Source organism: Macrobrachium nipponense, chromosome 5 (assembly GCF_015104395.2).
Source record: "Macrobrachium nipponense isolate FS-2020 chromosome 5, ASM1510439v2, whole genome shotgun sequence".
In the NCBI taxonomy this organism is placed as follows: domain Eukaryota; kingdom Metazoa; phylum Arthropoda; class Malacostraca; order Decapoda; family Palaemonidae; genus Macrobrachium; species Macrobrachium nipponense.
In genome coordinates, this window is record NC_061107.1 from 61,330,933 (window position 1) to 61,349,250 (window position 18,318).

At 42.8% G+C, this 18,318-nt stretch overlaps 1 protein-coding gene across 1 annotated transcript in view; it reads right to left on the reverse strand.

Moving 5' to 3' along the window:
* Positions 1–2,668: 2,668 nt before the first annotated feature.
* Positions 2,669–18,318, reverse strand: part of LOC135215097 (protein farnesyltransferase/geranylgeranyltransferase type-1 subunit alpha-like) — a 65,023-nt gene continuing 49,373 nt past the window's right edge. Inside the window, exon 2 of the mRNA XM_064249563.1 lies at positions 2,669–3,149. Within this exon, the coding sequence (XP_064105633.1) occupies positions 2,995–3,149 (155 nt within the window). The 3' untranslated portion in view covers positions 2,669–2,994. The remainder of the gene's footprint in view (positions 3,150–18,318) is intronic.

The following is an 18,318-nucleotide window of genomic DNA, read 5'->3' on the forward strand; positions in this document are numbered from 1 at the left end:
CGGTGGGGAATCTCCACAACCTCCTTACGGTTTTTGACATTCCTCTCCTCTGGGCATGGGAGCTTGGAAGAGGTCTAGACCTGGGGCGTTGTGGAGAACCGACCAGATGCCCCTCCCCACACTGGGGAACTCCACATACTGTCCACTGTAAAATCACTAGCCTTACCTTGCAGAGCAGCCATTTTGTTTTCCATGATCTTGAAGGCTGCTTTTAGATCCGCAAGTTCTTTTGCCGAATCTACAGGATCTGCAATAGGTGAAGAGGCTGAAAAGGAAGGAGAAGTAGCAATTCTTACAAGAGGGGAAGATCCCAAACTAGGAACTAGCTCATTGAATCTAGAACACTCAAACTTCTAGAGGAAGCTTTCCTCACTCTCTCTCTCTCTAACTTCTTCAAATACGTAGTTAGATTCTTCCACTCTCTCTCACTCAAATTCTCACATTCCTTGCAAGTATTAGTAAAAGAACATTCATACTCTCGGCAAATATTAGTAAAAGAACATTCATACTCTCGGCAACCTCACCTTACAGCCTACATTCACACAACGCCTCACAACCATTCCGGCGTCAGACATTATAAGAAAAATCCAAAGCAAGTCCACAAAAACAGTCCACAAAAGCGTATGCCAATCCAACAATCCAGATACGTCACCAAAAGTCGGTCAAGAAGATCAATTGTCGATGAAAAAAGAAAATCCAGTCAAGAGGAATCAACAACAATGTTGATGGTCCGGGCGACAGAAGAAATCTGATTAGAAAACGGGAATGGTCCCTAGTCCTGCCACCCAGGACAGGGCGGTAGATCACCTGACCTACCGGTAGCGTGTGCCGCGAAATTTGAATTTCTGTCGGGGACGACGGAGTCTATAGCTAAGTATATATCTGGCAGGGAAGTTGAATGTATAAAAAAATATTTTTTCCGCTTCGGCGCTCACTCCGAGACCCCCCTCGACATATGGGAGACGATTTTTTTTTATACCCCTTCGGCATTAAAGGGTTAACAAACTTAAGCAGAAATTCCTTTGAAAATCCCTACTTCCTCACATCTATTCCCAAGATCACACTTTATACCATTGCTGTCGGTGCAAACAGTGTGCATCTCCTAAATAATCAGCATCTTGCTAACACAGTAATCATTCTTACAGAACCTGATGTTCTCAGCATTGATTCCAGTGGAGCCATCCTGTGGAAAATAAATGCACAGTAACCGAGATAGCAACAAACAGCCATGAATGCCAACAAGTGTCTATACACAGTGGCAGAAAGGAGAATTCAAACAAGAGTGAAAACATTCAAAACACACTTGGTGGAAAACAGGTGTACTTGACAGTTATCTGGGCAGCCATTCAATTTTCTGCTTGAATGCTGACTCGCAAATTGATGCAGAGTTATAGGTTATCTTTAACAGTTAAATTAACTGTTCTCTCTCCCTCTCTCACCACATCCCCTCCTCTCTCATGGCGCCCAGCCATCCTACAGAAATCCCCCCACCTCAGAAACTTCTGAAGGCCTCCCCATTCCCTAAAACCCTTTCTTTAGTGTAAGCAGTGTTAGCAATATTTTTGTGAGGCTGCACACCATTGCCAACCATTGGAGTGCAGTTTTTTTCACATTTTTAATATTTAAGGTGATCCACATAATTGAGGGATCACTTATTATTATTCAGAACATGAATCCTTTTCATATGGAACAAGCTCATATGGGCCATTGACTTATTTGTTAAACTGCCCCAGAATATGGTATTATTTGAAAGAAGTAACAGAAAGTAATAAATACTATGTGATAGCATTAACTGAGTTTTACAAATGACACCTTGATAAAGCAGTATAACAACTGCATTAGGCTCTGTTTCACTGGTTGGCCACAGATCCTTGGCTGTCTCTAAAGCTTTCCCAGCATGAAAAATCAGCCCTGTACTATTATGAAAAGTGGCCCTACACAACTTCAAAGGAGAAAGCTAGAATAGCAGCATCCTTAGCATGAACACTGGGTGCCAGGATGCAGTAATTTCAGCCAGGCATGCTTTAACTGAATCAGGCAATACCAGATCCAAAGTGCTAGATGAAAACAATGACCTTGTTCTTTTCAAACTTGTTTCCTCATATAACTGTAGATAAAGTGATGCACACTGACAACAGAAGACAACTTTCCTGTCTCATTGTTCAAGCCCACAAAAAGAAAAGAAGCCAGTTTGGCATGCAGTGTTCCTGAAGCAAAGCAGCAGATGAGGCAGGGTGGCAGTGGGCTAGGTTTAACTATAACCTGTTGTGCAATACCTAAGGTAACAGGAGGCAGCTGGAAGAGTGACACAACAGCAGATAGCTAACAGGAAGACTCAGAAGAGAGGGTGAAAGGGACAACAGTACACAGCTAACAGGAAGACTTAGAAGAGAGGGTGAGTGGGAAGGGAGACAACAGCCTCTATCGCAAACTACTGGCCTAAAAACTTTATAGGGTTTGACAGTCATCACTTCAGTAAAATCCCGAAAAATATGTCTGTGAAAATCAGCAAACAACAGTCAAAATATTTTTCAAATGCACAAATGCACCAGCCTTCAAGATGACAAGGAGAATTCTGACTAAAATGAACATCCTACACATACCTGGTAGGGAACAGGTGAATCAGACAGTCCATTTAGGTCAGCTTAGAATTCTCTCTCTCTCTCTCTTTTTTTTTTTTTTTTTTTTTTTTTTTTTACTGTGAATTGCATCTATGGCACAAAGATTTGAGCAACTTTAACATTGGGTAAGATTCATCCCAGATAATCTATCTGGTACACTACTTTCTATTACGTACACACATTCTCTGTTAAAACAATGGTTTGTTTTCAAGGAAATGGCATTCACCATGAGCTTAATGTTTATATACACTGCTGCCGTCTGCATACTATACTTAGCACATCATTTGAAACATACTATGTGTCCACACACATCACTTGAAATAGAAATATACTATGTCCACACACATCACTTGAAATATACTAAGGTCCACAACTAAACTTTTGAATATGATTCACTATCATACCTGTACTGCCAGACTGTATAATTAGCAGCGTTCATGTTAAGTGCATCCTCCGTAAGTTCAAGAGCACGCTGAGAAAGTTCTCCCTTACTCATAATGGCTCGGAAGTAGTCAAAGACATCTGTAACTAAAACAAAAAAATCTTTTGTAAGCCAAATTAAAAAGCATTTAACAATCAAATTAAAAGATAAGCAATAAGGCTGTGTGCTAATACAATATGTATTGTCTACAGTGGTCCCCCCGTATTTGTGGGGTGTGTGTACCAGACCCCCCTGAAAATGTATAGAATCTGCGAATAGTTGGGACCTCTATAAAAACCCTGAAAACGGCCCATTTTGTTGGTTAAAACTCAAGAAAAACCCACACAAACTTTTATACCTGTTTTTTTAACTTTTTTTTTTTAACTTTTATCACAAAAAGTGCATTTTATGATGAAATTGATGAAAAAACTGGGAATTTCTGTATATTTCTCATAGAAATATACTGCAAATAGGCAAATTTCCCACGAATAATGGGTAGATCTGGTCCACAGAGAAATCCACGAATCCGTGAGCCCGCCAATCTGTAGAACGTGAATAATGGGGTCCAGTGTATATATCTAAGATTTTAAAGGTTGCAGTCGCCGAGCACAAATACAAAATTATCTCCTTGAATCTGCCTGTATATATGTTAATCATATTAGAAATGGCAGTATTATTATGGAAACCATATGGACTTCATAATAAAACAGGTTTTGATGTTGGCAAAACCTATTTCTGGGCTCAGCTCGTGTCGGCCTATGAAAGTAATCCTTAACATCATTCTTTCTAGGTAAAATTAGCCTAAAATTACCAGAGAAAAACAAAATTAAGAAATGTCAGTAAAACTGACTCGCTCACTTCTTAAAAAAAAAAGGGGGGGGGGGGGGGGAAGTGTCGGTATGATATAGGGGCGAGTGTGGAACACTACCACGAGACAAACACCAATTAGAACTTCCCTATCAGAATCCCCCCAAGAGAGAGCCGATACCAACGGGCGATGCAGCCTCTACTACTACTACTAGAGGACGCCACGGACAGCAGCGCCCCTAGCGGTCATCCTTAATTTTTAGCACCAGCGACAAGTCGCCATTTTCTTGTGCTCGTGTTTTTTCTTGGGATTATCCGCTTTGGAATCATGGAACGCTCTGCTATCGCCACGGCTAAGTTAAGTAACTCATAAGTAACATTTTACTGTAATTTTATCTTCCGGGTACCAGTATTTTCCTTTTTATAGGTCAAATACGGTTCCTCGGTTGTCTCGTGGCGGCCATGCCGCCTCGTAAGAATTCCCGGTCCTCCATACTGGGACTTCTTATGCTTATGGGCTTACTTTTTCACATTCATTGTTTACATCGAGTTTTAGCTAGTTCAGCCCTCCTACCATTCTCTTAGCTTGGTATTTAGGGCTATTATTATTATTATTTTCGGCCCAGCATCCCGGCTCTTGCTCTACATCGGCTATCGCTGGCTCCGAGTAGGCTTCTGTTTCTCGGAACAGTCTGCCTCCTCCTGGGCTTCTTTCTCTTTTACTAAAAGTGTCTCTTCCCCCTTTTCGATGTATGATTTTATTTAGGGTGTTAGGCTAGCCTAGGTGCTTGTTCCACATGTTGGTACAGCTTGGTTCACGTGGCCCTACCACGGTTGTGTTGCTCGCAGGCTAGGCCACTTGCGGTCACGTGTACTATAGCACCTTACCCTGCCCCTTCCCTCCCTCTCTGATGTAGGGAGGAGCTGGGGGACCCCTTGGTTGTCATAACAACCTCATCGCCTTCTCTCACACTCTCGGAGGTGACCGGGGGGGTTCCGCCAGCAGGGGGTATAGGGCGACCACTATGAGGTACCGGGTCTCCATACGGGTAGTTGGTGAGGTGGGGAGGAGTAGGCCATCCCTCCCTCCCCCCTTTCCTCGCTCCCGCCGTGTTTCGCCGGGACCTCCCATCCCCCTCCCCCCCCCTCCCCATTACTCAGCCACCTCCCTTACGATACGAAAGGAGCCTTTTCCGTCGCAGCCGGGGCCCCTTTGGTTATAGGATATTGGCTCCGCTAGCGGCAGGGTGGTGCTATGGATGGTCGATTGCTTGCCTACTATATCCTATATCTCTCCCCCCGCTACCGGAAGGGAGCTTACCCTTACCTACGCACCCTCTTCTAGTAGACGGGTGGAGAGAAGTTGTTTTTAATGTTGTTATTTTGCTACTTTAAGGATATATACCCTATTATAGATATTTTACAATGAATTGTGTATTATTATATTCATTTTATCAACCATCCCCGCCATTATCCGTCGTGGTTTCCATTACCACCACCACTCTAGTTGGTTGATTCTTGTGCCTCCCGCCATTGGCGGAGCCATAGCCTATCTTCCACCTGGTTACCACACGTATTTTAGCGGGGCTCTGGTTTTATCTAACTTTATCGCTCCGGCACCAGCGAGCATATGTTAGGCTGTAAGTGTTTACTCTGTACTCATGTACGTTTTTCACTACAGGCTACCCCAAGCTGCCAGGTCCTCGCCTGTAATGCGACGCTGTATGACCCCTGTGGACATGACGAGTGCAGGTCTCACGCCCCGTGTGAGCCACTTTCGTACAACGAGTCGATCGTCTGGCACCCCGAGGCCTGCGCTATATGCTACGACCTGGTCGCTCAGCTGGGGATGGGGTAAGTCCATTATGAGGTTACTTATGAATTTACTAACAACTTCTAGTTCGTAAGTTTGTTAACCCTGTCCGCAATTGGTTAGCTAATCCAGCTTTCTTTCAGGCTAGCGGTGTGAGGGAAGTCGCCCTCGCCACCCTGAAAGCGTGGGTGGGCGGCTTTGGGAAAAACGCCGCCAAGGGCCAGCCCTACATATTGGATAGGAAGCTGGCCATCCGAGATCTGTCCCTGCGGGCAAAGTTTCACCGGGCTACGTCGACCCCTTCGTTTTCCCGCCGCCCACCCGGGTGATAGCCGCCATTCCAAAACAAAACGCCAGCAATTCGTTTGGGGTCCGTAGCTCCCACCCCCAGGACTGATTCCAGTTCCGGACGTCGCCCGCCCTGGACCTGAATCTCGAGCCGAATGGCGGGTAGTAAGTGAGGATTTGTTGGTTGAGGTAGGTTTGTAGGCGCAGCCCCAAGGTCCTTTCCTTGGGCGCTCATGGATCTTCTCCTGTCCCTTCTTCTCTTCCGCCTCTTTCCAAAGGCTTTCCCTGGATCCGAGATCCCTAGCCGCACTCAACCAAACCCGCTCTCTCTGTACCTCCTAAGGAGAAGGGAAAGAGAGAACCGAAGACCTTGTCTAAGACGACTTCTAGGAAGTCGTCTTCGTCTTCTTCGGCCAGGGAGTCATCCGACTTCATACGCCGACGCGGTGAAGGGCTAAGCCGAGCTCGTTCCCAGTACGAAGAGCTCCAGAAGCAAGGCTTTCGAAGGAGAAAGGCTCGCGCTACCTCCGAGTCCGCTGCCTTCTGCCCGCCTCCGCTGCCCCCTCTCCGGCTATGCCGGCAGGTGGCAAGCACCAGCTCCTGCGTTCCCTCTCCTGTCTCACCAGGAATGATGGAGCAGGTAGGAGTGATGGTAGGTTCCCAAATTTCAGCTTGGGGAACATTTTGTTTGAGCAGATGTTCGCAAGCAATTGTCGAGCAGTCTGTCTCAAACTGGACAGACGGTCCAGGAACTCTCTAATAGAATGAGAGAGAATGAGGATCGGGGTATGCTGGGCTATCTCAGGCTTCCTCCCCCAGTTCCCCTCCGCCTTGCTTCGAGCCACGGGGATTCTCCAACTTACCCGCCTTATTACGACTCCTTGCCAGCTTTCTCTATGGAGAATCCATGGAGAGTCGGCCTACGTCCTTTTCCTTTTAAGGACGGGATGATTTCGATCCCGGAGTTTGGCACTCGAAGGATTGAGGACTTCGAGTTCTATCCTCCGGTCTGTCACAGCCTTTCATCGGGGTATGCTAGGCTGACGCCAACGGCTCTTACGAGAGAGGACAAGATCTCGAAGGAGTCAGTCCTCTACAGTAGAGATCACGCCCAACGGGAATGGGTTCACTGCCTTGAGGACTGGGAGTGTACTAACACTAGACTCCAGGCCTATAAGAGCCCCTTCACTATTTTCGCGACGGAAGAGGAGGTCTCTCTTCCGTTCGCCACGAAATTGGTGGAGAAGGCTCTTCAGGCAGTCCTCAAGGATGAGCCCGTTACCACAGTTGAGAGAGTCGGAGTCTACTTCTCCACTCTTCCCCGCCTTCGGAGAGTTATGGAAAACCTGCCAGCTACTTTCACGCTGGGTAAACTCAAGCCGGACTGCGCTATGGACCAGTTCGGTGAGAAGTTACCTAGGCTGCCGGATTCCCTAATCCAGGCAGAGTTCTTGATGACGCGAACTAGGTTTGGCAGGTCCCTTAACTCTCTTATCGTTACGGAAATGGCTGCTCTTTCATACGCTAACGAACCGCTGTTCAAGATCCTGGCGAAATCGCAGTTTCAGACGGTTCTGTTAGACGCCTTTGACTTCTTCCAAGCCAAGGAGGAACTGTCGGAAGCATGTTCTTCAAGAGTGCACTATCAGGCACGAGCCTAATAGACTCTTGGCTGCTAGCATGTGGGGAGCGGATCTTCTCCCAGAGTCCGCAGTGAACGAAGTCCACCACGAAGCTGCTAGACTCAACAAGAGCCTTTAGAGCTAGGTGGGGGTATTTCCTCTAAGAGGAAACAGGAATCCGTTCCCACTGCTGGCAAGAAACCAAAGAAGGCTGGTAAGAGGTTCCAGCCATATAAAAAACTCCAGCATCAGCAGCAGTTTGTGCAGGCAGTCCCAGTTACCCAACAGACACAACCTGCTACATCTAAGCAAACCCAGCCTTTCTCCTGGTGCCCCAGCAATCGCAACCTTCGACTTCCTACCGATATCGTCGCCTGCCTTTAACCCTGCTTATGATGGCTCAAGGCTACTCTCAACCAGGGGTAGGGCGAGAGGTTTTACTTTCGTCACCGTGGCGCAGGAAGGGGCCCAACAAGGAGTAAGCAGTTCAGAGGAGGGCGTGGTTGGCCAACCCGCCCATCAGCAATGAGGCTCCCCAGGTAGGAGGGAGGCTGTTCCTCTTCGCCACAGGTGGGGGTTCAGCAGTTGGGCACAGAGCATAGTGTCCAAAGGATTAGGCTGGAGCTGGATCCAAGATCCTCCTCCAATCAAATCATTTCATCAGATACCGTCAAAGGAATTGATAGATTACGCGGAAGAACTCCTTCAGAAAGGAGCTATTGCGAGAGTCAAACATCTAAAATTTCAAGGTCGCTTATTCAGCGTTGCCAAAGAAAGGCTCAACAAAAAGAAGGGTAATCTTAGACTTGTCAAAGCTAAACTCTTTCATTCGCTGCGACAAGTTCAAGATGCTACCCTCTCGCAAGTAAGGACCTTACTTCCGCGTGGAGCCGTCACATGCTCCATCGATCTTACAGACGCATACTATCATATCCCTATAGCCAGGCACTTCCGCCCATTCCTAGGATTCAGGCTAGGAAATCAGACATTCTCATTCAAAGTGATGCCCTTCGGTCTGAATGTAGCCCCCAGGGTATTCACAAAGATAGCAGAAGTGGTTGTACAACAATTGAGAGCTCAGGGAATCATGGTAGCGGCATACCTCGACGATTGGTTGATCTGGGCACCAACAGTCGAGGAATGTCTCAAAGCTACCAAAAAGGTAGTTCACTTTCTGGAACATCTGGGGTTCCAGATAAACAAAACGAAATCCAGACTTATTCCGGAATCTCGTTTTCAGTGGCTAGGAATCCAATGGGATTTGTCCTCCCACAATCTATCAATTCCAGTGGTCAAACGGAAGGAAATAGCAAAATCTGTCAGGCAATTTCTCAAATGCAAACAAACGTCAAGAAGAAAACCAGGAGAGAATCCTAGGGTCTCTTCAGTTTGCTTCGGTAACAGATATCCTTCTGAAAGCAAGGCTGAAAGATATAATCGAATTTGGCGGTCAAAAGCAAACTCCAAATATCGAGACAAGTTGTCAGTAATTCCACAGATCCTCCGCCAACTACCAACTACGGCCTTGGTCAAAAGTAAAGAAACTTAGCCAAGAAAGTACCCTTCAATATCCCCTCCCAGTGTTAACCATTCACACGGATGCATCCCTGTCCGGGTGGGGGGATACTCTCAGTTCAAACAGGTTCAGGGGACTTGGTCAGTTCAATTTCGCCAGCTCCACATTAAACGTGTTGGAAGCAATGGCAGTATTTTCTTACTCTGAAGAGACTGCTTCCCCCGAAGAATCTCATCTAAGGCTAGTTTTGGACAGTGGCAGTGGTTAGTTCATTGCATCAACAGAGGAGGGTCCAAATCCAAGCATGTGAACCATGTCATGATAGCCATCTTTGCATTAGCAAGCAAACACAAATGGCATCTGTCTGCCACTCACCTGGCAGGAGTAGAAAATGTGATAGCAGACGCCCTGTCCCGGTCAGTTCCTCTGGAATCAGAGTGGTCTCTGGACGTCGGGTCATTCCAGTGGGTAAGCCGGAGAGTCCCCAGGTCTCCAAGTGGATCTCTTCGCCTCACAAGCGAACCACAAGCTCCCTTGCTATGTGGCCCCCAACCTGGACCCTCTGGCTTATGCCACGGACGCCCTGTCGTTGGATTGGAATCAGTGGAGGAGAATTTATGTTTTTCCTCCAGTGAATCTTCTCTTGAAAGTCCTAGACAAACTAAGGTCTTTCAAAGGGATAGTAGCTCTGATTGCACCGGACTGGCCCAAGAGCAACTGGTATCCTCTTCTTTTGGAATTGGGTCTCCGCCACCTCAACGGATCCCCAATCCCAAACTATCACAATCAGTACAAATGAGGACTGTGTTCGCTTCCTCAGGAACTCTCCAGACCCTAACTTTATGGACTTCATGAAGTTTGCGGCTAATAAAGATGCTGACATTGATCCACAGAATATTCTCTTCCTAGAATCATAAGAAAGAGAGTCAACCATTTAGACAATATGACTCAGCTGTTAAAAAAAAAATTAGCATCTTTCTTGAGAGAATCGAACACTACAACCATGACAGTTAATTTGGCTATATCCTTTTTCAGATCCTTATTTGAAAAAGGTTTAGCAGCTAGCACGATACCACTCATAAGTCGGCTTTGAAGAAAATCTTTCAGGTAGGTTTTCAGATAGATTTGACTGAATCTTATTTCACATCTATCCCTAAAGCCTGTGCTAGACTTAGACCTTCTCAGAGGCCTACTACAGTTTCATGGTTCTTACAAATGATGTCCTCAAACTAGCTATTCATAATACTGACAACTTTCATCTTGTACATTCATAATGCTCCTGAGGAAGACATTATTCTTATTAAGCCTAGCCTCAGGAGCTAGAATTTCAGAACTGTCGGCTCTATCCAGGGATGCGGGTCATGTGGAATTCCTCCCATCGGAGAAGTTCTACTTGCTCCGGATCGTAGCTTTTTAGCCAAAAATGAAGATCCTCTTGCAAGGTGGGCTCCTTGGAAGGTTATCCCACTTCCACAGGATCCTTCTCTCTGCCCAGTATCAACTCTTAGAGCCTTTCTATCTCGTACTTCTTCTAGATCCTCGGGTGCTCTCTTCATGAGAGAAAAAGGTGGTACTTTATCAGTTAAAGGCATTAGACAGCAAATCCTTTACTTCATTAAACAAGCCAACCCTGAGTCATTCCCAAAAGCACATGATATCAGGGGAGTAGCCACTCAATTAATTATTTCCAACATATGAACTTTGAGGATCTTAGAAAGTATAACTGGATTGGAAATCCCCGACAGTCTTTAAACGGCATTATTTAAAGTCCTTGGAATCTTTAAAGTTTTTTCAGCAGTAGCAGCGGGAAACATAGTTTCCCCTTGATACTGCTTAGTAGTTGTAGTATTGATCCAGGTCTCCTTTCTACCTACTTCAACCAACATGCCTCAACCTATCGTCAGGCTACTCAACATCATAGCCTTAGCCGTTGTGTCCCCCCTTATAGTGGTTTGTCCCTTATTTTTTTGCTAGGGACAACCACCCTTGTACTGATATGTACTTCAGTGTTCCTACCCTTATTTTTATGCTAGGGTAGCCACAATATGTTTGTATAAATTCTCCATTGCGTTGTGATAAGTTTCAGTCACAATGTGTTTGTATATATTTGAATTAATTGTATTAATTGTATTAATGATGGACTTGAGTGTACCTCTTACCCTTTTATTTTTATGCTAGGTAGGACACATGTATGTATATAATTGTAATTATATATTCTAATTAAGTAAATCCAAAAATTTCCTTATTTTACATGCATATTTATAATTTTTATTATCTACCATTTAAGTACTTTAAGTTTACTAACATTCTGTTATTGATTATTGTAATAAGTTAGTTTTAAGTGCTTATTTGTATGCTGTATTTGATTTACTTATATTATATCATCATTTTAATCTGTTTTTCATTATTTCCTTTTCCATCTTGTCTGTTTTCTCTGGTACTCTTTCATAGGCCGACACGAGCTGAGCCCAGAAAAGGGATTTTGACGAAGGAAAAATCTATTTCTGGGTGATTGGCTCGTGTCGCCCTATGAAACCCATCCCTTTTTTTATGGTTTTTGTTTTCCCCCCCCTTGCAGGACAAGATGTATTTATGTTTTAATTAAGGATTGACCAGCTAGGGCGGGGCCCTGCTGTCCGTGGCGTCCTCTAGTAGTAGTAGTAGAGGCTGCATCGCCCGTTGGTATTCGGCTCTCTCTTGGGGGGATTCTGATAGGGAAGTTCTAATTGGTGTTTGTCTCGTGGTAGTGTTCCACACTCGCCCCTATATCATACCGACACTTCTTTTTAAGAGTGAGCGAGTCAGTTTTACTGACATTTTCTTAATTTTGTTTTTCTCTGGTAATTTTAGGCTAATTTTACCTAGAAAGAATGATGTTAAGGATTACTTTCATAGGGCGACACGAGCCAATCACCCAGAAATAGATTTTTCCTTCGTCAAAATCCCTTTTTTGGTAGCTGCTGTGAGTCCTCAATGAGTTACTCTAATGGTCCCTAGCTGGCTCCATAAGATAGACCAATCAATTTCAAAGAATTCTCTTGTAGTTGGTCACAGTCAGTATAGTGTTTGTTGACACTGAAAGAGTATAGGACTCAAGACAAGAGGGCTCTTTCTATTGTCTAAAGTGACTGCATAGGTTCAATTCCTATTCTTAACCTTAACCTGCCATGGCAACAATGCATCACACAGCTATTATTGTCAGCCACACACTCTGCTCAAGACTGTTTACTCATAAGTATTCTCTTTCAGGTCTATGCAGGATAACTATTCCCCCAAATCCCATGCCTTTTTGCCAGTGAAAGTTTTTGGGTTTGAGGACTCACAGTAGCTACCAAAAACAAGTTTTTCTTATGTCAAACCCTGTTTTTTTTTTATAGCACAGCTGCTTCTCATCCTCAAAAGAGCTTACCAAAGAAATGGACAGGTGACAAAATGGCTTAAGCTCTTGAATTTTGATCTTAACAACCCAGATAAAATTTTGGTCTTGGGGTTAAGGCACAAGTTATCAACCACATTCTTTATTCCAGACACCCATAGGGTTTGGCAACAAAATACATGAACTAACACAAACTAACAAATATTAGGATGTAGTTTTAAAGTCACTTACCTAAATTCAGTGTCCCCCCATATACACGGGGGATGCATACCAGACCCCGCCACAAATCGCTAGAATCACAGAATAGCTTGAATCCGCGAATAGTTGAAACCCCTAAAAAACACTTGAAACTGCCTATTTTGTTAGCCGAAACTTAAGAAAACCCCACTAAAAATGTTTATAAACGGTTTTTTTTTATAGTTTTATCATTAAAAGTGCATTTTATGATGAAATTGATAAAAAACTGGAATTTGTGGATATTTCTCATAAAAAAATACAGTGAATGCACAAATTTCCTGCAAATATTGGGTAGACATGGTCCATAGAGAAACCTGTGAATGAGTCAGCGAATGTCGAGAACGCGAATACAGGGGGTCCACTGTATGCTGGATTTGGTAATGGTGTTGTTGCATCCTTCTCAGCAATATCTTAGCATACCCACCACATCAAAGAGGCCCAGTTTTCTGCCGTAGCACCTATAGGGTCAGGACTTACCATACCACCTACTGACACACAGTGTACAGTAATACCTCAGTCTTACGCAATTCGAGTTGTGTGAATTCAAAATAGCGCAAACTTTTCATTGGAACCTAATTAATTATCATGTGGAAGTTTTTAACACACACATGAGTGCAAACCCAACATTTTCAAACCTTTGAGAAACCCTGCAAATGTGTTTGTTTAATTTTTTATGTAATTTATAGGTTTTCAAGCTTTAATGTGTAAATTAAATAACACTGAATAATAGAAATAATGATTCTCTCTCTTTTACAGAGATGAACAAATTTTAATGATAGTATGTATATATGTATGTTTATGAATATTTTCAAATATCAATAATAATAATAATAATATTAACTATATAGTAACTGTAAGTACAAAGTTTGTATCCGATAGTATTGTAAAGAAATAAAATAACATTTTCGCTTTTTACAGTAAGGACAGCTCTCTCTCTCTCTCTCTCTCTCTCTCTCTCTCTCTCTCTCTCTCTCTCTCTCTCTCTCTCTCTCTCTCTCTCTCTCTTACTGGCATGAGTGAATTTTTATGGTATACATGTATGTATATGTTTATTAATATTTTCAGATATTAATAAAAATAATACTAATACATACTAATAATAATAATAATAATAATAATGTAACAGTATGTAATTACAAAATGCATATGAAAATATCCTTTCCATCATCTTGTGTTTAACTCAAATAGAAGCTTGAAGCCAGAGCTGTCAAACATGTAAAGGTAATGTGACAGGTGAGGGGAGTGTTGCGATTAGCAGATCAATGATTTTTACGTAATTCTCTCTCTCTCTCTCTCTCTCTCTCTCTCTCTCTCTCTCTCTCTCTCTCTCTCTCTCTCTCTCTCTCCATAATAATTCATAAATAATTTCACTCTCTCAAGTAAGGACAATCTCTCTCTCTCTCTCTCTCTCTCTCTCTCTCTCTCTCTCTCTCTCTCTCTCTCTCTCTCTCTCTCTCTTACATTTACTGTCTAGAACTGTAAATGCACTGTTCTAAAACACAGACACATAACTAAGAGTTGTATTGCATTTGTTTGTTCATGAAAAGGAATTTCAGAACAGAGTAAGAGACAGAATAAAGAATTTCTTAAAATTGAGTTTGAGAAGACGTCTAAAAACATATCAGTCAGAAAGGGGAAAGAAGAGAGAAATAGTAATACATATCTAATCTTCACACACTCCTATATTTTTACCAATCATTTATTTCTTTTTTTAAGGGTAATATATTAAGCTAACTTTTAAATGAAATTAAATTAACTTTAATTTTATTCAAAAGATAGCTTAATACTTAGTGAGCATGAGTAGGGTTATATTTTGTGTTCAAACTCTAGAAATGATATTTTCATAATAAAATAAATTTTTGAACATACTTACCTGGTAGTTATATATAGTGGTACCTCAAGATACGAAAAACTCTACTTACGAAAAACTCGAGATACGAAAGCCAATGCGAAAAATTTAATGGCTCTACATATGAAAAGTTTTCAAGATACGAAAGGTTTCTGAAAGTCCGAGATTTGTCCGGATAACAATTTTGAAACTCGCACCGCGCGCCGCCATCTTAGTACTAGTAGACTCGCCACCATCCTCCTGCTCTCCCATTGGTTCCTGATGCTAGTCACCACCATGAGATCCTTCTCTCCTATTGGACAGCATCCCTCCCATCATACATCTTATACGTATACATGGTGGCGTACCTATCTCGGCCTCTTCGTACCAACATCTTTATCGTACGCACACGGCATTCATTCGGTCCAACGATTTCGTTTAGTAACGTAAATTCGTTAGTGATTTCGTTGCAGTACTATTATCGTGTTGTGCGAAAACTTTATTGTGTAACTTATACGTAAATTACGTACAAGATAACGTAGTCATGGGTCCCAAGAAAGTTGAAATTCACGGAAAGAAGCTCATGCTCTCTTTGGAGACAAAGATGGAGATCATCAAGAAGTACGAAGCTGGTATGTGATTGAGTATGATCGCAAAGGAATACGGCTGTAATCCGTTGACAATAGGCACCATCCTTAAACAGAAGGATGCCATCAAAGCAGCTACACCATCGAAGGGCATCACTATTTTGTCCAGCAAGAGGACCCACGTGCACGACGAGATGGAACGGCTGCTCCTCGTCTGGATAAAAGACAAAGAAATCGCTGGCGATATGGTAACGGAGACAGCAATCGCCCACAAGGCCAGCGCTATTTTCGATTTGATTGCGCAGGCGGAAGATGACGGAGGGGAAGGGACTTCAATGCCAACCCCAGAGTTCAAGGCTTCACATGGCTGGTTCCAGAAATTCCATAAACGGACTGGCATCCATTCGGTGGTGCATCATGGGGAGGCTGCCAGCTCGGACACGAAAGCGGCCGAAGCATTTAAGAAAACTTTCGACGAGATGACCAAAGAAGGCTACAGTTCTCAGCAGGTTTTCAACTGTGATGAGACTGGCCTTTTTTGGAAAAAAATGCCTCGTCAGACGTACATCACGGAGGAAGAGAAGAAGCTACCCGGGCACAAGCCTATGAAAGACAGGCTTACGCTCGCACTTTGTTCAAACGCCAGTGGGGATTGCAAGGTGAAGCCCCTACTGGTCTATCATTCCGAGGCTCCTCGAGCCTTCAAGGCCCACAAAGTGCTGAAGGAGAAGCTTCCAGTGATGTAGAGGGCTAATGCAAAAGCCTGGGTAACGAGGCTTTTGTTCACCAAGTGGGTAAATCTGTGTTTCGGCCTGACAGTGAAGAAATTTTTGGAAGAGAAGCGCCTCCCTCTGAAATGTCTGCTGGTGTTGGACAATGCCCCTCCCCACCCTCCTGGCCTCGAGGAAGATATCCTAGCGGAGTATTCCTTCGTTAATATTCTTTTTCTTCCGCCCAACACTACCCCTCTCCTCCAACCCATGGACCAGCAAGTAATAGCGAACTTTAAGAAGCTGTACACGAAACATCTTTTCAAGAGATGTTTCGACATCACCGATACCACAAACCTCACTTTGCGTCAATTTTGGAAGGAGCATTTCGACATCATCATTTGTATCCGACTCATCGACCAAGCTTGGCAGGAGGTTTCGAGGCGAACCTTGAATTCCTTGTGGAGGAAACACTGGCCTGATGCCGTATCCGCCCGAGACTTCGAGGGATTCGATGTGGGCGAAGCTGGTGCTGCAGAGTCCGAAACAGTTGGCGATCCCGAAACTGTTTTGGAACCAGATCTTGACGAGACGTTGCACTCGGCAAGTCCATGGGGCTGGTCGTCGACGAGGACGACATCAACGACCTTCTCGAGGAGCACCAAGAGGAGCTTACGACGGATGACCTGAAGGAGTTGGAGGCCATGCAGCATAACGTCATTCAAGAGGAGTTCTCTAGCAGCGGCAAGGAGGAGGACGACGACCCTATGACAACGGCAGAAATTAAGGATGTCCTAGCCGCTTTTCATAAAGTGCAATCGTTTATCGAAAAAAAAGACACCCCAAAAAGGCTCACACAGGTCGTATGCTTGCGCAGTTCAATGACGTTTGCCTGAGTCGTTTCAGGAACATTGTGAAAAGTAGGCAGAAGCAATCTTCCTTGGATCGTTATTTTTTAAAGAGGCCTTCAGCATTAGCAGTAGTAAGCAAAAGGGAAGAACCAAGTGATAAAAAACAAAGTTGAAAGCAAAAAGGAAAAACCAAGTGATAAACAGAACGTTGAAAGTGGTGATGAAGTTGAAATTCTGTATAAAAAAAAAAAAAAAAAAAAAAAAAAAAAAAGTAAAAAAAAAAAAAAAAAAAAAAAGCAAAAAAAAAAAAGTTAACCCTCTTACGCCGACTGGACGTATTTTACGTCGACATTTTTTGTCTCCCGTGTGCCGACTGGACATATTTTACGTCGACTTACAAAAGTCGGATCAAGGTGTTGTTTTGTTTACAATCGTTACGCAGGCGCGCAAGCGCGAATTTCTTTCTTGCCGCACTAAAAAATATCTGTGACACATCTCGGAAATTATTTCGTCACTTTGACATAATTTTTGTACCATTGTAAATTAGCCGTTACATGAAGTATTATATATGAAAATGTGCGCATTTTTATGTAGAATACAACAATAAAATACTCATGATTGTAGCTTTTATCAGTTTTGAGATATTTTCATATAAATAACGATAATTGCCAAAATTTCAACCTTCGGTCAACTTTGACTCCACCGAAATGGTTGAAAAACACAATTGTAAGCTAAAACTCTTATATTTTAGTAATATTCAATCATTTACCTTAATTTTGCAACTAATTGGAAGTCTCTAGCACAATATTTTGATTTATGGTGAATTTATGAAAAAACTTTTTCCTTATGTCCGCGCGGTAACTCTTCCGGAAAAAATCATACATGCGATTGTGGTAATGTTTGCACCATTTTAAAATTAGCCGTTACATAAAGTTTTATATATGGAAATGTGCGCAATTTCATGCACAATACAACTAAAAACAACCCATGGTTGTAGCTTTTATCAGTTTTGAGATATTTTCATATAAATAACGATAATTGCCAAAATTTCAACCTTCGGTCAACTTTGACTCTACCGAAATGGTCGAAAAACGCAATTATAAGCTAAAACACTTATATTCTAGTAATATTCAATCCTTTACCTTCATTTTGCAACAAATTGGAAGTCTCTAGCACAATATTTCGATTTATGGTGAATTTATGAAAAAAATAACATTCTCTTTATGTCCGCGCGGTAACTCTTCCGAAAAAATCATATGTGCGATTGTGGTAATGTTTGCACCATTTTAAATTAGCCATTACATAAAGTTTTATATATGAAAATGTGCGCAATTTCATGTAAAATACAACAACAAATAATTGAAGGTTGTAGCTTTTCTCATTTTAAAAATATTTGCATATAAATCACAATAAATAGAAAAAAAACCACGTTTGGTCAACTTTGACTCTACCGAAATGGTCGAAAAACGCAATTGAAAGCTAAAACTCTTACAGTCTAGTAATATTCAGTCATTTATCTTCATCTTGAAACAAATTCAAAGTCTCTAGCAAAATATTTAGATTTATGGTGAATTTAAAAAAAAATCTTTCCTTCCCTCCGCGTGCGGATTCTCTGCCACAAATATCCGAAATGCGTACGTC